Below are 21,857 nucleotides of genomic sequence, written 5' to 3' on the forward strand. Positions count from 1 at the left end.
AGTAAAAAAAGAATTTGGCCATCTTCATTTGTAGCTGCATACCACGAGGCCAGCTGGGACAGCTGAACCCCACGGACGAGCATCTGTCTTTCTCCGATGAATTATCGTTGGCAGCCTTTCAAAAAACTGCACAAGATCATTTAGAGCCGTGCTGAAGGTCAATCCAGAATCTTTAAGGACTCGTCTGCGCAAGTGAATCAAATGCAGTCCATTCAGTCGCCCTTTGTTCCGTCAAGCCTCTCTGATATCAGATGAAATGGATTTAAATCCACTAGGTCTGGACTTTTATCTGGATCCCCATCACATTGTGCTCACTCACAGATAAAAAAATAGGCTAAATTTTTTCATCCATGCATAATTCCCTGAGAAATTAACCAACATTTCACCTCCTATCTTGAAATGTTAAGGAAAGTGAGAAAGAAAAAAAATGGCTGGATCCACACCAAAAGTTAATGGGGTCTACTCTGGGCTGCGATCCATCCTCCATCCGGGTGGAAATCCGTGGAAAATCAAGGTTGGCGACAAACCAACTAACCAGACAACAAACAAACAAACGGAACACGGGCGGAAACATGACCTCCCGGTGAGGGTGAAGGGGATATGGCAAGGCACGGATGGGCGACCGAATGAGCACACTGTTACTTTAAATTTGAACATTTTCGATCGAGCACTGTTGGAAAACACTTTGCGTCATTTAAGAACATAAAACATACAAGTGTAGCTGTTTCTTTTGCAGATTTAATACATGATATGCCTTTAAGTTGTCACAAACTGCTGCTCTGTTTCTTTATACAATCAAAAAATGGACACATCCGCTGGGTTTGTACGACACATTAGCAAAAACACAAAGAGGCTTATCATCAGGTCCGTCTGTTCATGTTATATTTGTGTGGTGTTACAGAAAATGAGTGAGGACTTTTGTTGGGTCGGGAAATATAATAAGAGTCACAACGAGGGAAACAAGTTAAAACTCATTTTTTATTGTGCATTGAAATAAATTCTTTTATCCAGATGTTCTTCTGGAAAAAAAAAAAAACCTTCAAAGACGGCAGTGAGTGACGTTAAATGATGTTCTGGGTTTTTTTTTTGAAAGGTCGCCGTGGATTTATCTTATTGCAGAAAAACAGATGTTGTGCTCTTTAACGCGAACGTGCTGCATGTGGGAGAGAAGACAACAGGCGCTCAAGGACAAGTAAGTTATATCACGACATGCGCAGACATTTTGATTCATACGTGGCCCCGTCAAAGGACAATCTTCACTTCATCAGCGGGTCATGCAGTTCTACGGGCTCTGCCGTCGTCATCTTCATCGCCAGTTGTCAGCAATTCACCTGTTGCCCCTGTGAAGGACCTGATCCAACAACCTCTGTAACAAGAACACAAAATACTCTTATTATGACACAATGAGGGCTATAGATCAGCGGCCCAGTTCCTCACAAAAAAGCAGAACACATTCTCTCCCAGGTTTCCGACGGGAATCAAACAATCCCCGTACAAAAAAACAGGAGTGAAAGCCCTGGTTTCAGGTTCCCAGCTCATCTTTCAGGACCTGCTGGATCTCTGGCGTGGGCCTACCTCGCCGCGTTATCTGCCACAGCAGCAGCGCGGGTGGAGCAGCTGTGTATGTGGGCACCCACGCTGTCTGCAGCTCAGGCTGAATGGTGGCACCGCACCGTAGCTCTCTCTGCCACTGAAGGGCCTTTTGTTTTACGAGGAACACGGGCCTCTTACACTCGGCACAATGACACTGTTCACAGTCCCCCCCTCCATAATGAGGGGCAGGGTGTAGGGTTCAGTGTGTGTGAGAGGAAATTCCTTCCAGCAAATCAAACTCTTTCTGTAACGGGTGGTAATTATTTATCGTATAATACAGCAATAAGGGAGCTAATAACGCTCGCTTAACACATTGAAAATGCGTCTGGGGTGAAGTTTCTTCAGAGTTTTTTTTTTTTTTATCAAGTGCAAGAAACTAGCAAAAGTTTGGCAGCAGCGACCTCTGGTGGAATAACAACGACATTGTTCTGAAGATGAGCTCAACAAACCCTTCAACAGCTCCAATAATCAATGCCATGGGACTGAAGGAAGATATTGACATGTTCACAAACATCGAGATGTAAATTTGATGTTTGCTGACTCCATTTTCCCCCAAAATTAGTGGAGCAAACCCGAAACTATCTGCAGTCTTAACAACCAGTGTACATGTGATGTTGCGCCAGTTTGTGTTCATTCTAAAGCTTATTAAAAATAGTTTCAATAAAGAAAATGTGCACGATCAATGACGATATAGAGTTTTAGTTTCCATTCTATTAGTATGAACTATAATCGGCCCAGATTACTTTTGAAAATATTTAAATATTCAGGAATTATTAATTGTATTATTGATTGAGTCTTCAAAACAACAGATTTTCATGATGACAGTGATCGAATAACTAATCAAAAGGGCAATGCTGTTGTTGTAAGGATCATTTGGTTTGACTGTAAATGCATTTTATCTGCACTGATAATGGTTTGAGATGTTTGTATAGAAAAGTTATTAGGTGCAATGTGTTTGATTTTGGAGCAACTTTTTGATAACCATCATTAACAAAAGGGATATTCCGGTGTAAATTCAATCCAGGGTCTAAATCACCGTGAAAATGTGTTACACTCCCTCTCGAGAGATCAAGTTAGCAGACCGCTAATTTACTGAGTTTTATCAACCTCAGAAACGACCGGACTACAACAATACACTGCACTAAATGGATCCAAATATAAACCGCCACCAAAAAGCCACAAATAATGCTCAGAACAGCACCAAACTTCAGTAACAGTACAAATAGGGTACTTTCACGGTGTGTTAGACCATGGATTAAACTTACACCGGAATATCCCTTTAACAAATGGTACATTTCTAGTAAGTTAGTAACTTTTGTTCATAGTGAATAATAGTGGAACGCTTTATGAAATCCTTCATAGAGCGGCTGGTTATGTTCCTAAACGTCTGTTGCCATCCAAATATTGTTTCTAGATGAACAACACTGTATTTATCAACCAAGTATCATAAATATCAGCTGCAGCTTTACTATAAATAATTGCAAAACGCATAGTTCATAAAGTATGTAACTGTTGGTTTACAGTAAAGTAACTATAAAGTAATCTGACCAAACTCTGTGTGTGTGTTTGTGTGTGTGTGTGTGTGCGTGTGTGTGTATGTGCGTGTGTGTGTGTCTCTGGGGCTTTAGTACGAACATCCTTAAAGTTCAACCTCATTGGTCACACCCAACACTAGTCTCCTCGGTGAACCATAATGGAGTTGGTAGGCGATGTGAGGCCATTATTTCCAGCAGCTACTTCGCTGCGAGGAGAGAGAAAAAAAGGCTGGATTATTACTCCAGGCCTTTAGCGTTGGCCATTACTGCAAAATGCTTCACCCCTTTGCGAGGTTTAATTGAGCTTGTAGGAGAAAGGTGTGTTATTACCTGCTCAATTGCGTGTGGGTCATGTACACAATTAATGTTCTGCTCAGTGTCTCAGGCAAGTACTTGTTAGCGGTGTGTTGAGCTGTGGGGGTTATTTGCTTTATTTCATATTTTCAGGGTTCGTATTTTGGTGATTCAGTGCATAATGTCTGCGCACATATTTATGTATAACAACTTCGGGGAGGTAAAAAAAAAGCATGTGTGGCGATTAAATATTAAGAGGGGACCGCTGGAGCATAAAAATCAGCCTGTTCGCACCAATGTCAGATGGATCTTGTTCTATAGTACTATATTTACTCCTTGACTCACAGTTTGAAAAATTCATCTTATTCAACGCTGTCTGACAGCAACTGTATATTATGTATGAGGTTCTCTCTATATTGAAACTATTTTATGGCCGCACCATTCCATCAAATAGAAATATTCTCCATGTCTCCCAATTACAGCCGACATATCTGGCGTATTTAGAAACTTTGGGAAATAAAAATAAAATGTAATATTCACCATAAGATACACAAAGATGTGAGCAGCTACTAAGGAGAGAGTACAAAGTGAATCAGGAACAACTTAATACTTTATGAATTGTCAATCAGTAATTCCTGTATAACTGTGATTTGAGGACTATATAGCAGATAATTATGAGTTAGCACAGAACAAACGGGGAAATACTACATTAATGAATCATTAGGTAATGATTAGTTCATTAAAATCTGTGAATCGACATACTGAGTACTTTCTTCATGAGTTTTTCCTGATTAATTATGAACCAACCGATTAAAACAAGTCATTAAGTACTGATTACTTAATCATTAGTTACTCTTTAAAGGTGCTATTTGTAAGAAAAGTTGATTTTTGTGTCTCAAATACTGATGCTTTAGGATTGCAGATCAGGTCGGCTGCCACCCCAAAGTGCCAGTATTTGACGTGCTGGTAATGAGACTCGAAAATGTACTTTTCCTACAAATTGCAACTTTAAACTAAAGGTAGTAACTACAAAGTAATAGTCACTAATGTTTCATTAATTAGCACTTAATGAGTCAACTCAGTATTATGTTTCACTTTACTTAAAGGTGAACAAAAAAGGTAAGTATCTCCCAGTCAGTTCTCCAGTAACTCATCATTATCTACTATATAGTCCTTAAATCACAGTTATCCAGGAATCGCTCATCACAAATGATTCATCAATCTTCGAGTAGTTCCTGATTCATTCCTCCCTCCCTCCTTAGTAAATACTCACATTTTTTGTGTACGTCGCTGTAACATGTTGCCCAAAAAAATCATGTGGGTTTGAATCGTGCTTGGGATCTTGATGGATATCGGTTATAAAAGATATCAACATTACCTTTTTGAAAAGTTCAACTCGCTGCCGGTTGCTCAAACACACCTCCCTCTTCTTCTCTTCTTTTTTCCTCTTCACCTCTGCTTGCGTGCTGCAACAGAATTATTACTTTCAGTCTTTTATGATCGTCGGCAGAGTTGCTGGTAAAGGAAAAAACGAAAGCTTGGGGCTGATATTTATAAACGTAGAACCAAAACACATATATATGACCCAAAACAAGTCACCTACAAACCTTTAAAAAAGCAATATTAAAGTAAAATTTTTGCATTTTCCAACGTTGGGATACTCTTTCCCAATACAACTGCTGACTGTATATCAACTGTATGCAACTCTACAGTCTGTATAGATACAAAATCTACCACCTAAGTCAAACATTTCATTGTAATCGATATGTGGATCTGTCAGGAAGGGGGGGGGGAAGATACAAGTGAGACAAAAGATTGAGATTGAGATTTTTAGAGCGAAAGTCTTAGCAGAAAAACTAGAACAGCACATTTTTGTTATGGAGATGTCACAGATACCGGCCCTGCCCTCACATGTGAGAGCAATCCACGAGATAAGGACTGAATCTGCCTACAAAGAAGAAGCATCTGACGCAACGGCAGAGATTGAGATGGAACTCACCGCTTAGATCTGAGCTGCGTCTCTTGCCCAGTAATGGCTCTATCTCTGGGTTTGAAAAGGTTATCTGGAAAACACGAGCACGCATTCACGCACATTCACACACAGACACACAGGCGCACAAAAGCATGGCAGTGAATCACTACAGCTTTTCCTGGTATTAGAAGAGACTGAAAGCCTCCTCTCTTGCAGAGAAAAAAGATGATGTTGCAAAGTCCATAAAAGAGCAGACGAGATTATGCCAAGTAAGAACATGAATTCCACCTTCTCTGCTCACTTCTCAAGACATCTGTGAATTCAAACGCTGTATCAGACCATCGCATGGATTAGGACATCAATGAAGTTATGTCATTTTTTTTAAACTCTCTGAACTAGTCTAAATCTGTCTCTCCACCCAGTGGTGTATGTCTCTGTTATGGCCAGTAGAGGGCAGAAAGAGCTGTAAAAAAAAATCTCTGCCACCGATTGAAATTCTTTATTGTTTACTGTGCAGCACTGACACACTGAATGGATACCTCATCAGGCAGAACACCACAACCGCGAGCTTAATGACATTTGAAGGACACACACACATTTCCACTTAGTTCCGATGCTGGCAATCATTCTCAAGCCTTGTTTTTTCCACAGAGCAGGGCCTGCTCATTGTACATATATGTACAGTATATACAAGCGTACCATATCGTTGCCTTTTATTGTGTGCCAGTTCTCTTCGCATTCTTTCCTTTCTGTTTTTATCCCTTGCAGTTGGCCTTGAATCATTTTTGATGCCCTTTGTTATTACCAAGGATATGTCTCTGTACTCCAACAAACATTTCCAGAGCTTCAGGGCAAAACAGCGTTGCAGCATTCTCCGAAACAGCTGACGTAGACGGGGACTTGTTTTGAAATGTAAAAATTAAATGAAAAAAAAACATAGAATGACTCTATGCAGCTTGTCCGGTGTAATCCATGTCACTGGAAGCCCTGAGTTCCTAAACTGGTTTTGTTACGATATTATTTGCACCCTTGTTAAGCCAAAATCCTCACTGTCGCTGCTGAGCTAAAAGCGTAAGCATGCACCCCATGTGGAGTGGGTGCACAAGCTCAACTGCGCGGTGAGGGTGTAAACAATATTTTTTCAAATCAATTTGGGATCATGGGGCTTCTGGGTATCTGGAATTATTCCTGAGAAGCTGTATGAAGCTATGTCACGTCTTTTTTCAGCAGTTTTTTTTACATTTTACAACAAGTCCCCATCTACTTCAGTCGCTCAGGAGAATGCCGCAAGGTTGTTTTGCCATGAAGCTCCAGAAGTCTTCTGTGGACTACAAAACTTTCCATCGCTACAATTGTGAGTAGATGATGACCGACTTGTCCTTCAATTTGCCTGACACTGAGTAGCTGTGGTGGACGACCCTGTGTATTACCTTTGTTCAGTATTTTGGGTTTCACTAGAGGATGTAATTGCGCAAAACATAAGCGTGAATGTATTGTATAATTTAGAAAAAATGCTACCTATGAGCAGCTTAATGCAAAAATATTTGCATGAGCCTTGAAAAACAACACACACTGGCTGAAACTAACCCCCCGTTGCTCTTTGTTTTGTGTCTGTGTGTGTGTGTGATTGTTCACGTGGCAAACATCCACTGCAGCTGCAGTGGGACAATGGGCAGTACAGTGGATGAGAGACGTGCTGGGGGTGGGGGTGGGGGGAGAGCGGCTGGCATGTACCGTTGAGCGAGGTAGATCGGGCCCTGTGGACTCTCCTCTGCCGGAGAGCAGCTTTCGACTGCGGGTCTACCGAATGCGCCAGCTCCCTCCTCTCCTGTGTCCTTCGCTCCAGCTCTCGCACTCTGCCCTGGGAACGACTGATGAAGTCTGGTCTGGACCTCTGCAGCGCATCCTGTCAACACCAGAAAACATATTATTCTTCTTGACAAAACATTTAGGTCCGACCCCACACAACCAGCTCCATTTGGCCCTAGAGCTAGTAGGATGCTCACCTTTGCTTTGAATTAACATTAAATGGTTCATAACACAAAGATGAACCAGACATTTTATTGCATTTAATAGCTGGAGCTGCATTTTGGTCGTTAATGCTTTGGCTGCAATATGAAATAATCTATATAACTTTAAACATTGATATAAACTCTTCTGTTATGCAAAAGTTGGAGTGAAACATCTGATCAAAGACCAGCACTAGCACAGTGACTAGCACATTTAACCCTCCTGGTATATTTATTTGTCAAGTAAATGCTGGTGGGCTGACGTGATGTGCAAGTTAAATAATCCAAAAGTTCTCTGAAACAAAATAAATCCTAAAACACGTCATTTGCACATCTTTGTTAACACCATAACTAACATTTCAGTCAGTGTTTATTGCCATGGTGTTTTTTCATTTCTTGCGGATCGTTTTTCCGATAGGATAATCCACTTGTTTTCATTAAAAAAATACATGCTCAACCTTTTTTACGCACATTGGAAAAAACGATTTTTAAATACGGACGTTTGTTTTCAAATTTGTTTTTCATTTGACAACTTTATGCGTGACGTTAATAAAGGGAGATGATAACGTCTCCACCTCAGGGTCAAAATTGCCCATTGACATAAAATGCAGAAGGATTCATGTCACTTTGTAGGAGCAGGCACCATTTTAGTGATTTTAATATGGCAATTATGCATGTTTTCCTTTTTCCATCGCTGTCATCATTCATGTGGAGAGAAGAGAAGATTGAGCAATTCAGGACAGGAACATCAATCTTCGGTTCCACTGATCGCAACCCTTGAACACACTGTATACTACATTTCTCTAAAGGGTGCCATAAATCTCACAGATACCTCTAGAACTCACCTGTAGAGACAAAGTTTCCGGTGACCTTTCTGGTTCAGGAGTCAGAGGAACTAAAGCAGCGTGAGGCTTCTTGTGGCGCTGAACTTGGCTCTGATCCTGATGTGGCCTCCCCTCATCTGTCACCATGAAGGCAGAAGGAAATCAAATTGTTTGCGTTTCATTTACACCTGGCTCGGCCTCGCGCGCCTGAGCGCAATGCACAGTTGCTCAACAGCCCCTCCAGGCCTGCCGTTACTTATTACTCCACGGTATGAATCAAACAGCCGCGGCGTGTAAGAGTCGAGGAATTTCTCTGTATCTGTATCGATTCAGCGGAAGATGCAGCCCTGGAAAGAAAGTGTCGCGCTGGCACCATTTTCAGTTGATTGTAACAAAGATCAATGTTTTACAAGGTGAGAAATTATGGTTACATATGAGGGGAAGAGAGGGGCAATAATACCAGTATTTCCCTCGGGTGGTGCAGGGTCCGTCTCAGAGCGGCCGTTTGGCGCTTTCTTCTTGCTGAGTTGTCTTTGGAGTTTGATATTTGCTATGATGGCAGCCGCGTTGAGGGCAAGCACTTCCTCTGGGGACTGATTCAAGTGGGGATCTGAAATTGCAAGAGGACTTTGATGTTACTGAAGAGTAAGTAAAACAGCGTGGCTGACTGACATCCAGCCACTCGGCCCGCTGTGCACCACGGGCAGATTTTGACACGATTTCATGATGTCCTGCCTCGTTTCGGAGGTTGACTGCATCAGACGCGGAATTTAAATGACGTCGCCCCAGGCCGCGGTAATTAATTGATGACACTATTAATGAATGAGATTAAAGAATAATTAATAATTTCATGCAGGGAAAAGACATCATGAATAAAGAAACACACACGTGCTCAGCAGAAAAACTCCCTCCTCGTGTTACTAATTCACCTGAATATTCAGCATTCCTGGATAATAGCTCGAGCTCTTGACTCTTCCAGCCATTTTAAACACTCAAAGGGCGACTTAAAGCAGCTACAAGGGACTCTTGTGCATGCTGATTCTGGCGCCCCCTGTGGACAAAAGCGGTATAAGCACCACTGCCTCCTGTCATAAAGATTTTGATATGTGTTTTTGACAGCGAGTTGGAGGATGAATGTTAAGGAAATGTATCTATTTGTGGCTGTGTAAGATAAATTACTGTACCATGGTGAAACAAACAAACAAGTTTCCGTGCCGTACACTTCAACCAAACTACAGATCAGCTTTATTCCTCAGGCTGTGAGACTCCTCAGCAGTCCGCGGTGGAAAAACTGTTTTATTTTTAGGACTTTTACAACGCTAATAAGTCAGAATCCGACCCTGTGACAGGCATTTAAAATAACTGTAATGACTATACAGAAATAGCCAGTCTTCTTGTCTTTTACTTATGTAAGTTACATAGAGGCATCAGTATTAAATTGAGACTGTTTCACTACCAGTTCAAAGTGCTGTGTCGTACTTTTAAGTCTCAAAAATAAGGACTTGACTGCCTGAAGTCTTGATATCAGACATTGGATTTCCAATATTTAGACAAATACATTCATACAATTTAGACAAATGAAGATATAAGATAGTAATAATATAGCAGTATTAAAAAAAAATTGAATATCCCCATATTTGATTACTTGTCTAAAATATTGACAGATCTTGCATGATGTCTTGATGTTTAATGTACTTAACGAAGACTTGAACTTGTCCAAAAACAACATCTCCACGTACATTCCGTGGAGGCCTACCTCAACTATTGGATCTACTGTAATTTAGTCACTTTCTTTAGATACTTCATATGCTTATGTTTGCATTACACAATATAATCTACTTAGTTACTTTTAAAATCATAGTGAGCACTCAGTACAATTTAAAGCATCTTAAAGTATAGAGATGCAGTACTCTTTCCACCGCTGACCTTGACCCTAAAATAATAAAGTTAGGAAATACATCCACAGTAATCACTTTTTTGGGTGAAAATTTAGATGAGAGTATCAACCCCAGTCTTACTTATGTCCGTTGAATGGGAGGCTATAGCCAGGAGATGGTTAGCGTAGCACACAGACAGGAAGCAGGCTGAAAACAGCCACCCGGTACCTCTAAAGCTCATTTATCAACATGTTGATCATCTTGTCATCCTCATGCACAAAGTCAAAAAAAGATAATTAGATATACCATGAGTTGTAGAGGTGTTGTTTTAACCTAGTTTCTCCATTTCTAGTCTTTATAATATGTTAAGCTAACCGTCTTCTGACTGTAGTTTCATAATCAGGAGACAATCGTGAGAGAGGTATGATCTTCTCATCTAGTTCTCAGTTTAGAAAGCAAATAGGTGCATTCAACAGAATTTTGTAGCTAATTAACCTCACTGGCCTTTACCTCTGCCAAAGACAAAGCCATTCACAAAAAAACACGTCTCAGCTCTTAATTTAACAGAAAACTTTGTGAGACTGGATTTTTTGGCCCCCCCAGATGGTCGATGAGTCCCCGCAATGTGACACACACCAGCGTAATCGCCACATTGCAGGATCGGGATGCGCAAATTGATTCCAACACCTCGTCCTAAGACCTTATTTTCACCATGTTTAGCAGCGTGTGATTTCTCTTCCTCCCCTGTGCTGTCAGTGAAAATGGGTGACTAGAATAGATAATGCATGCAAAGAGGTGCGTGGGTAAATAAAAAGAAGGTGAAAATGAGCGAGCGTCGGAAGGTGCAGCTGGGGCCTCTGCAAACGCGAGCGACGCCGTTTGACAGCGGCGCAGATATCTGCCATGGAGTGTCACTTGCTCTCAAGGCAGCAGACAAAGGACTCAGTATAATCTAATTATGCCTATCAATAAGACATCAAAGGTGAAAGACAATATCAAACCTGCGAGTTCAGTCCCAGGACGCTGAAGTGTGCGTAATAGCTTCGAGCCAGAGCACTCAGATGGCTCAAAGGAAGTGTATATTTAGACATCGCCATCCTTTGAAAATGGAGATCAGAGACAAAAGGAGGCTGTGTGCTGACAAGAAGACTGTCGGTGTGGGACAGAGATACATACCCGGGGCCTTGATGAGAGTCAGACAGGGGGACACTCTCCTCTCTGCATTCTCTGGCGGCAGTCTCTCTTTCTCGCCTCCGTTTGGCTCGAGGGGGTCTGCCACAAACCGACCTGCTTCCTTCTCCGCCAGTCGAGGGCTGATGAAACTACTGTCGGGGTTCACAGGGTTGATATTGGTCTCATGTGCAAGCCCAAAGCTCAATTTCCTGGCAGTCGGTCGAGTCGCATTCTCCTTGCTTGGCTCAGTGTGTCCGAACACATTGCCATAGCAGCTCAGTGGTCTGTGCGGCCTGTCCGATCTCTTTCCAACAGCCCTCAGAGGGACCTCTGAGGGAGCGGGTGCTGCTATGGCTGGGGGGGTGCTCACAAAGAGGTTCAGCGTGGACCTGTGTAGCGCTCCACCATTTCTGTCCGCGTCTGAAGTGGATTCATTTGGTGCTACAGCAGAGTTTTTCGAATCCAGATGGTGATATGAAGGTGCTGCATTGTGCTGTGAAACGTTTCCCTGACTCCACATGCTGTTTCCCTTGTACAGTCCATCTGTGTAGCTGTGCCTGTAGTGTGCGTGCCTCGTCCCAGAGCCCACTTTGGCTGGACTGTAGCTCTCCCTGTGTTCTGTCACTTTGATTATGGTCGCCTTTCTTCTGTGGACCACTGTGTCCAAAGCATTGCTATCTGGTGGAACCCCAGGACTTTTTCTGCTCGGGCCAGGGCTGGTCATCATCCTTTGCTCTGTCACTTTGACTATAGTGGCCTTCCTCTGCACTGTGACTTGCCTGGAGTTTGGGTCTCTCGTCTGGTGTGCCATTGGCGGAGAAGGGGATTGGGAGGACTGGTTCTGGGTGTCGGAGCCAGGCAAACTGGCGGATCTGCTCACTTTCCTGGAGGAGATGGTGATGGAGGAGAAGCCAGCTTTGTTCTGAGGGATGATTGTCGTCACAGCAGAGCTCGACTGTGTGTGTGAGGGCTGCGAGCTGCTGTTTGTCCTGCACAGCTGGGCTGTCGCCCTTATAGGCTGAACACTGCTTGTCCTATGCAAAGGGGTATACGACTTCTCTGTGCTGCTTGTCCCTTGCAGCGGAGTGTGTGGTTTGCAGGGCTCAGCAGACGTTGTTCGATGAGGACCGTGCCTGAGGGGCTCCGTGCTGGTTGTTTTCATCGGAGGGGACTTCCTGTGGGGGTCATAGCTGGTCCCTGTGGAGAGCTCATTGGTCTGACTGCCTCCAGGGAAAGCGGACACCCTGTTGGTATTCCAGCCTCTCCTCAGAGCTTGCCATCCCACAGGTCTGTCCCCTTCGTTGGCCGGAAAGCTTGGTTTTTCTGGCACCTACAGCGTGTGGATAAAAGAGATCCTATGTGATAAATATCCTTAATTATGCATGGAAACCCCATCCCACCCTCCTGTTGTTGCTAATGTCTTTTGTGAAGCGTTGTGTCATTAATCAACACAATAATACACATGCTGTACATACATCTTGGCAATTTTGAGCTGGCAAACACAGTAAATGGAGCATATATTGATATATGCAGCGTGAGGTATTGACAATATGACATCTCTCTAATACTACATTTCAATAGAATGGTCAGCTGTCTTGTCTTTCTTCAGGCCTTTGCTGTTTGTTCTTTAGTCAGATGACTCTCCCCATGCTTGACACAGTGAATGCCCCAGTAGCAATGGAAGGAGCAGCAGGCGAAGCCAGCACACAGCGTGACTTATCCCTCACAGAATCACAATGAGACTCTATCCTCAACAGAAACTGAGAGGGGGGGGAAGAGACCCTGCTCCTCGGCTGGAGGGGACTCTGATGGTGTTTACGGAGCATGGAGGGATGCTGATACGTCCCTGCTGCCTGCAGGTTTTTACGATGTGACATACCTCACTGATGTCTCATTTATCAGTGCTGCATAAACCATGGAAGTCGTCATTTCGAAAAAAGAAACATAGCGAGTTTGTAGTGGAAGCCCTATCAAAGCTTTTTTGCATGAAAACTTGTGGCTGTCTACAAAATAATATTCACCGAAGTGAGCGAATGTCTCTCTTTTATAGGTGCTTACTGTAGTCCACTGATATCTTTCTCAAATTTTGATCCAATTCATACACATATCCACTAATTAGACACGTGTAATCAAAGGGACAGTTCACCCCAAAATCTAAAATACACATTTATAATACTGTGTTATAACACCCATTGTAGATTGCCTGCAGTTACCCAGGTAAACCTAGTGTGTCTCCTAATCTATAACATTTATAACAGTGTTTCCCACACATAATTTTTATTTGGATAGGCCCAAATTCAAATACACCTTTTTATTTTTGATCTGGGAATGACGCCATCAGCGATCAATTAATTGCCCTCCATACTACTCTCTCTCCTTGAGGGAGCTCTACGTGTAAAAAAAGGCCGGGAGGCCCTGCATTACGGCTCATCCGAGGAGAACGCCATTAATGTTTAAATCCTGCGCTGTCACGGGAAGGAGCCCTCACAAGTCCGTGAGTAGACGCAAGCTTCTTTCTGCGTGATGATACATTTGTTGGGTCTATTCTGAGGGATGGAAAATAGTTTCTACATGCGACTGGTTACAATAAGGTCCATGGATAATTATGAGTAACTGGGTTTTTATTACTTGCGATTCGGTTCCTGAAATACATTTCTTTGGAGTTTTGAGCACCACAAGCCAAGTGCCATCTAGGTCTAATATATTCCAGAGAAGAAAAACAGCTGGTATCTCAACACTATAGATGGATAAAAAGCACTACATGTAAGAAGAAGAAATATAGTCTTGGGGGTGAACTGTCCCTTTAAGGTTACAGGCAATTTAGTCCAGTTTAATATTATATGAGGCAACAGTTAGTTTGGCGTCTGTACAAAATGTCTAATTCTGCATTGCCTTGGGTAAACGCTGCTGCAGGCGTTGTGCACACAGACACTGACATCTGTGATCATAATGCTCCGTAAAGTCAGGAGGTCTGACATCAGCCAGTTTCTTTGGTGTTGATGTTAACAGTTCTTGTTTTGTTTTGTTTGTCCTATTCTGCATTCAGAGGGCTTTGTTTACAGAGGCTTTGAACTGCTTTATTTTCCTCTGATACATTTACTGATGTTTCAAGTACTTTCAAGCATTTTTTTGTTCATTTCTGAACTTAAAAAGTGGAACAAACAATTCCCCCTGGTCGAATCGGCCAGCCAGCCTCATTTTCCTGGAAGATGTTGTGCCTGGTGGCAGACTAAATAACGTGGCGGAGCTGAGTTTTCTTTTGAATGATAAGTTAAGGCAAAAACCGCTCGGACCGCTCTGTCTTAATGAGTCGCAACATAAATGCTTATTCATAGACATTCTCTAGGTGTCCAGGAGGCGAGCAAAATGAAACTGAATGACATGCAAACGAAAATCCTCTATTCCAACATTTAAAGAGAATTTACAATTTTTTTTCAAGGCAGCGATGATAAATGAGGCCGTTGGTTTGCCCAATATTATGGGTGTCCAACCGAGCCAACGGTGATACAGTAAATCCATCATGGTTAGAAATTGGAGACAGTGGCCTGAGCCTCTGAAAGCAAAATACCAGCATAACATCAGGATTAGAAGACTTAATTTCACCTCAGCGTCCGGGCCAACACACTGCATTCCCCAACTGTACAGACTCATTGAGATCCATCACCATGTTCTTACTATTGCTGTCTCTTGGTTTATCCTGAGCTCAGTGTGAATAAAAAAGAACATTATAGGGTGTTATCAGTTACCTGTCTGGTAATTGAAGAGTCTTGACTAGGTGTCGACCACGTCTTCGCACCCAAAGCGCTCAGACTGGTGCGACTCCTCTCCACCTCGTCATCTATGTATGAAGGCAAAACAAACGATCTGCTGTCACATGTCTCACAAGACTCTCTCTCTCTCTCTCTTTATCTTTGACACGCATACACACACACACATACGCACACAAGCCAGGCTTTTCCCCTGACTGTGTGACAATGTTGACACTGTCAATAATTGACGTTGGCACAGTAAAGTGAATGTAGCACCACCCCGGAGCCACTTCTCTGCTTTTCTCAGGAGACGCAGCAACTTGACTGGCTCTGCCTCTCAGCCCTGACTGATACTCTCTTGCCCCCCACCCCCGCCGCCGCCCCTCACTGGCTGCCTTTGCTGCATTTACACCTGCTGCCTGTTACCATGGCGACTGGCTCTCACTTTGGGATAACCCCTCGAACGCCGCGCGGATAATCTGCTGTGTTTTTTTATTTATTTTTTGTTTTCCTTCTGTTTTGAGGGAGAAACAAGAGACAAGGTGAGAATTGCACCGCTTTGCAAACGTGATTAGAGCTGAGGAATAAAGAAAATGTGTCCTTGGGGACGTCATGAAGGACTCAAATCTTTGTGACACATTGTTCCACTTTCTGCCATCACTGCTATGTCTCCATAAAAGGCCACACGCCAACTTGTGCCCACTCCCCTGAAAGAGCTTCTCTCATTACCTCCACTAGCTGAGCTCAAATAACCCCTTGTTTTCCAAATCAACAGCTGACCTTAATAATCTCCCAGAGGATAAATAGAGAAGCGAGGCCATATGGCAAATACCCTCTGAAGTCACCACCCCCCCAATTTATTCCTCATCCTCATGAGTTTTATCTAAATAGTAAGTGCGAGCGGAGGGTGATAATTGGCCAGCCTGTCTAAACATGAAGGCCCTCGGAGCACCCGATCCAATTTTATTATCATTTGCTAATTAACGTCAGGCCTTTTAAAGTTTGTTAAATGTGACTTTTATGGAGGGAGAGGGTGCTTAGTGTCTGCAGTGAGACCCAGAGTCTGATTAAAACTACGTCTGTGAGGAAGGTTGTCGGCAACAAGCAGAAACGTGGGGGGGGGGGGATGATGAGAAAGCGGTGGGATGATTTGCCAGCACTGGTGTAACCGAGTCAGTTAATGCTGGAATAATTGTGGTCGGAATTTCAGATTTTTGTTTTTTTGATTGTGGCACTGATGATTAAAATGTACTGACAGCTGAGCAAAAGCAGCCTGCGTCAAAATGAGGCACATCTGGATGCGTGATTTGTGTTTTGTTTTTTCTTCAACTCATCCGTTGTCTCGGCCAATTTGTGTACATGCACCTGCAATTTGTGACTATTCACTGTAGAGCACCTAAAAAATGTGCATATTTGAAGGCCCTCACTAACAACTAACAAGATTATGCTAATGCAGCATAAATCTCAAAGGGCTTGGGCCAACTAACAATCGTATTAATATTAGAGACCATATATAGATGGAAAATTATAATGAAAAATACTCTAACGTGCTTATGCTTCTCCTTATGTCACCTGTGCATTTATGTGTATATCATGGTAGGTCCATAGGAAACTTAAAGCAACAGACAATAGATACAAAAATACTCAGGTAATCAGGCATGTGATTAAAACACCTACACTTACCACGCCGCCATAGATGGATTGCTTTGATTTCTACCGGCGGCCCCGAGCTTTGCCGGGATAATCTATGTATAAACAAGGACAAGGCTGGGAGATCAAACCTCAGATCAAACTGAGGAGGCTGTGTGGGGTTTGCCATGTGTGAAGATTAACAGGGCTCCTTCTCCAATCAGTCTGCATCTCCCCTTATCGTTCCACCTCCCTCATCTCTTTTCCTCACCTTTTTCCGGAGGCCTAATAGTACCCATTTCCTTTTACCTGAAATCCTGCCAGAATACCAAAGCACAACAGTCAGCAGCAGTTCGACATTGACTTTGTTTCGGGAGGGGGCTGTTGTTTAAAGTGGTCATCCAGTCAGTCAGCGTGGAGCATCTGAGAGAGGACAGGGGGGCAACACTGCTGCAAGGAGCTGATTAGAAGGCAGGTACACTGCGTGGCAAGTCAGCCCTGAAATAAGTTGTTGTTGTCCCTCTGGCTAACCTGGCCTCTTGCAGTTACCCTGTGGCCATACTTGTTCTAGCATCGATCATGCGCTTAATATCAATTTAAACAGAACATTTGTACGTTTCGGGTGTGTGTGTGTGTGTGTTGGGGGGGGGGGATAGCATAGAGAGCACTTCATGTTTCTCAGTTCAGGTTTAACTCTTACATAATGAGCACAGCAGCATAATTGTGTATTTGTTGGAATCCTAGGGGTGTTTTTGAATGTACTCAATTAATAACTCAGCTGTGATACAAGTTACTGTAAATTGCACATTAGTAGACTACATACCCTGGTGCCTGGCTGTGGCTTGATTCTTCTGGATTGTTGGAGTGATGGGCTGTTTCAGTTTTACCTGTAAAAAATAAAAAAAATAAACAAAGAGGGTCAACTGGAAAACTTGAGCACACCAAAAAAGTAGCATACGAGCTATGGCATCAATATTAGCCTACCTAGCCAGAAAAAAAACATTTATCTGAAGATCTAGTTATCTGTTCCGCTAAAAAGTTGCGACAATTTGAGAAACTGCTTATTCACAAGTTTAAAATAGAAGATCAATGTCACTCAGTGTTTATAGAGGAAATGCGAAGCAACTGCTAACTGCCAGCAGCCAGTTAGCTTAGCCTTTGACAAAGACTGCAAACAGGAAAAGGCCAGCCTTCGTCCAAAAGAAACAAAACATACCGACACCTCTAAAGCTTACTAATTAACATTTAATATCGTGTTTGATAAAAACCCTTATGAAAAGCTAAATGAAAAACAAGAAACCCTTAATCCTCCAGTCTTTGTGCTAGCGTAAGCCAAAAATCCAAAATATCTCATCGCTACTATCTAAACACATTGTATCTTGCCAGCAAAATGCGAGCTAAAAAACTTATATGCTTTCTGAGTGTAAAATGAGAAGATTACCATGCTAATGTGTGTACAGTCAATATGAAGCTACTGCTAACTGCCAGTTAGCTTAGTTTCTCACAAAGACAGAAAACAGAGAAAGGCTACTCTGTCCTTTATCCAAAGGCAACACAATAACTCTACATAAACACATCTTGTTTTTTAGAAACCCTTACAAAAAAACCAAGTTAGCTTTTGTCCTCCAGTCTTTGTGCTAGGCTAAGCTAACAGCAGTTAGATAGTCAGCCATGAGAGTGGTATCAATGTCTTCATCCAACTACAAAGAAAGCAATGGGTGTATCTCCCCCATATTTCTTTTAAGCTCTTTTCTTTTACTCTTGAAGAACTCAGGCTCATAAATAGCCCGACTAGCCTTAGTTAAACCAACTTTTTGATGTAAATTATGCTAGCTGAATGGCTTATTTGCTTTCGGAGAGACAAATGTGACGAACGATATTAATCTTATGTACGTAGGCTACGATAAAATCCAACTACCGCCAGCAGCTGCAGCAGCAAAATGAAAGAAAGGCTAGCTTGCCTCTGTCTAAAGGTATAATATGTTATAAATAACTTGTCATATGTTGTTTTTTAAACCCTTATAAAACAGGAAGAAGTGTAAAAACAGCAACAACAACAAGAGAAACTAGGCTTGCTGGTCTCTGTGCGTAGCTACGCTAACAGGGAGCAAAGAGTTGCCAATTTCACCAAAATATCAAACTTTTCCTTTACTGATAATCTCTCAGAACTAGGGCTCATAAATATCAGTTAAACCAACTTTTGATTGAAGTTACTGTGGTAAAAATCCCCCAAAAATCTCAACAATGACTTCACACAATGCTTTTTCTTTTTTTTATCTTCCAGTGAGGAGTCACAAGGGAAGGGATGTGCTTTCTGCATCGGCTCAGTCAAATCTCTGGTACAGCACAGCAACTTATTGATTTCGAAGTCATGTCATCAGTTCACTCACTGACTGAGACTCCCACTGAATTTTCTCTGTACATTGACTTGCATACTCTCAGGGCACAAAGCTCTATATCTGCTGCCACAGCTCCAAATGAGTCGTAAACCTTTCGAGAAATGCGTGGCGTTCCTGCAGAGTAAGCTGTTTTAAAAGGATGCCGGGGCTCTGCCTTCTCCCTGGGTAACTGAGACTTGACTGCAAATGGCTCTCTGTGGCGCTGTGTGTGTTTTAGTCTGCCTCGCCTGGCACTTCGCAACATCACCTCCATTACACAGCACTTTACCTTCATGACTTGCGGAGCTCACTGTGTTTGACAAACATGTAAGAATCGCGATCACACAGCCTGAGAAGATGTGGGTTGCCAAATCCAGGGGAAATCAGTCAAGCGTCTTTGCAGAGGCAAAGGTTGATGCCCTGAAGAACTGACTGCTCTATGACATTTCTCTGAGATGAGACTTGTCTGTGCTCCAAATAAGAGTAAGATGGCCTGAAACTGCCAAAATGAACACTCAACATGAGTGATTGCTGAAAAAATGTTTCCAGAAAACTGCTCTGACAGAAAACCTTGTGAATAAATGTTTCAGCCTGAGTTTTTAAGTGTTTTACCTGGCCGGCTGAGTGGTCCGGAGACTGTCTTTGGTTGCCAGCACCAGCCACCACCACTCTCCTTTGGATAGGCAGCCACCCAATTTTGACTGGAGCGAGATAACTCAGTTCAGCCTGCTCCTTGCTTGGGGCCTGCATGATGTGAGCTCTCTCCCAGCCTCCTCTGTGCTCAGGCGGGGAATAAAACCCTGTCTGGAGGGACTCCTGGCTGCCTAGCGAACTCTCACACAGGCTGGGACTCCCACAAGAAGATGAACCCCTGCTGAAGGAAGGAATCCCCGGCTGTCTCCAGGCACGTCTGGTTGGCTCTTTGTGAAGTGCGGGCATGGATGTCGTCCGGTCGTTGAAAGCTGGAACCTGATCATGGACTGGGGCTCTGAGAAGGTCGTTCTGCATCCTCTGCAGGTGCTCCAGCCAGCCGTCCAGCTGTCGGCCCTCAATGGCACTCTGGGGCCGGGGTGTGCGCTGGGGGCGAGTGGTGCGGGGTACAACCTCCCCCTCGGCTATTAAGCTCTCCCAGTAGGTCTCATCTCCTGAGCTCCTCCAACCCGGGGCCCTTCGTAGGTGGGCAGCTGGTCTGCGGAGAGTCATCTCTCTGGAGCTCAGGTAACTGCGCACAGCTCTCGAGTTTCAGCCCACAATGAAAGCCCTTTACAGTGGAGGTATTAATGAGAATCGCCTGGCTCAGCTGGACTTCTTACAATGTGGCATGCCAGAAATGCACCGCTAGGAATTAGTAGCTCCAGGAATGCCTGAGGTCATCTTTGTTGTGGATCTGTGGTGAGAAATACAGTTAAGAATGAGAAATAAATGTAAATCATTAGAACCAGTTGGACTATTTGTAGCTTTCATTACACCACTCTGCTCACCTCTACTCACCTTCTCCACATGCTCCCAACTCTCCTCAGTCCGCAGTGTTTAGAGGCAAACACCCTCTGTCTTGACACAAACTAGGTGCTACTGGGTACTGTCTCCGGTCAGGCATGTAGCAATGTGAGGGATGCTTTGGTGAACAAAAGAGTTACTGAGCACTAAGGGCTGATCATCCAGAAGGGAGGTGGAAGGAGATGGAGGGGGTGGGCGGGCTTAAGGAAAAAACACAAACACTTGTTGATGCGAACCTTGACGTAACAGGGTCTCCATTTAAACAAAGATCTGCGTTTTTAATTATGGAACCGTCTTAATTAGGGCTTAAGAAAGTCAGACGCGCCAGTGAACGAACCAAAACTTCCTGACATTGAGGCGTCCTCACAAATGATAGAGCATCACTAATGAGCAGATTATCCGCGTTATTCCACGAGTCACTTGCTGCTTCAGAAATCCTCTTTGTCGAACGCCCCGTGTTTTCTGCTCTTCCCCTGTGATCTCGTGGTTGGTGGCTGATGATGAGGCACTGCTATCCTCAAGCCTCTTCCCCAAGCCATGTGACTCCTGCAAGACCGTCTATAAAAAATGGGCCAGTGTCCTCTCGGATAAGTTGCCGTGACCCACATGATGTCCCGCGATGCATGGGTGAAGTTTTTTTTTTTTTTTTTTTTACAAGACAGAAGGAACTTTGCCTCTAGCTGGAGGCAAGATTGCACTTAAGGCCACATTTAGAGGGAGTGAAAGACAGATTTGTGAAGATACAACCACTCTTCCAAAAAAAAAACTAATTTGCTTTGATGTCTAATGAATTTCAGTGTTTGTCGGTGGATTAACAGCACCCAGATGACTTTCAAAGCAACCTCAGTCCCACTCGGAGCGGCAACATTTTCTTTCAAAGGCAGAGATTAGACAGAGATATCTTAAATATCAATTACTAAAACCTGCTTTAAAACACCTTATCGAGCTGAGAGGCTACAAACACAAGGAATACGTGATGCTGTAGAGCAAATAGCGTCTTTTTGTCTGCTCTGCCCGGGAGATAACATCCAAACAAATCAAAAACAGTAGAGTAAGTAAAGAGTAAGGAGAGATTTAAACAAAGTTCAAAAGAGGTTTCTTGTGTATGGGGGAAAGTTTGAAAGCAGCAGCTCCCTCTGCTGGTAGTATGACAACATGACAAGTGAGCAAAAGGCTGGATGGAGTCATGGGTGCAAAGGTAGGTCTGTCCAGCTCCAAGACAAGCCTAGTACATGATAGACCCTTGAAATGGTTGGGTAAGGGTAAACAGAACATATGAAGAGGTTATGCTCCAGTGAAGTTTATGAGACTTTTTAATGCAACATTT

The 21,857-nt window shown here is 43.2% G+C and overlaps 1 protein-coding gene across 2 annotated transcripts; it reads right to left on the reverse strand.

Annotated features, from left to right (window-relative positions):
* Positions 1 to 959: 959 nt before the first annotated feature.
* On the reverse strand, positions 960 to 21,152 carry c20h10orf90 (chromosome 20 C10orf90 homolog). Of its 2 annotated transcripts, none has more exons than XM_030401211.1 (11): positions 20,525 to 21,152; positions 19,646 to 20,420; positions 17,479 to 17,542; positions 15,024 to 15,115; positions 11,281 to 12,607; positions 8,688 to 8,837; positions 8,249 to 8,364; positions 7,129 to 7,300; positions 5,422 to 5,485; positions 4,801 to 4,888; positions 960 to 1,366 (listed from the first exon to the last, which is right to left on the reverse strand). In XM_030401211.1, exons 2-11 carry the CDS (start codon positions 20,234 to 20,236, stop codon positions 1,328 to 1,330), a joined length of 2,703 nt encoding a protein of 900 aa, XP_030257071.1. In that variant the 5' UTR covers positions 20,237 to 20,420; positions 20,525 to 21,152; the 3' UTR covers positions 960 to 1,327. The 2 variants fall into 2 exon arrangements, with proteins under 2 accessions (XP_030257071.1, XP_030257073.1); XM_030401213.1 differs by having other exon boundaries at positions 20,515 to 21,152.
* Between the last annotated feature and the right edge of the window lie 705 nt (positions 21,153 to 21,857).

The sequence above is a fragment of the Sparus aurata genome, chromosome 20 (genome assembly GCF_900880675.1).
Source record: "Sparus aurata chromosome 20, fSpaAur1.1, whole genome shotgun sequence".
NCBI lineage: Eukaryota > Metazoa > Chordata > Actinopteri > Spariformes > Sparidae > Sparus > Sparus aurata.

Coding starts and splice junctions, on each gene's coding strand:
- c20h10orf90 (XM_030401211.1), bottom strand. CDS start 20,236: ATGACTCTCCGCAGACCAGCTGCCCACCTACGAAGGGCCCCGGGTTGG. Junction 17,543..19,645: donor CGGACCACTCAGCCGGCCAG/GTAAAACACTTA, acceptor TATTTTTTACAG/GTAAAACTGAAACAGCCCAT. Junction 1,367..4,800: donor GAGTTGAACTTTTCAAAAAG/GTAATGTTGATA, acceptor TTCTTGTTACAG/AGGTTGTTGGATCAGGTCCT.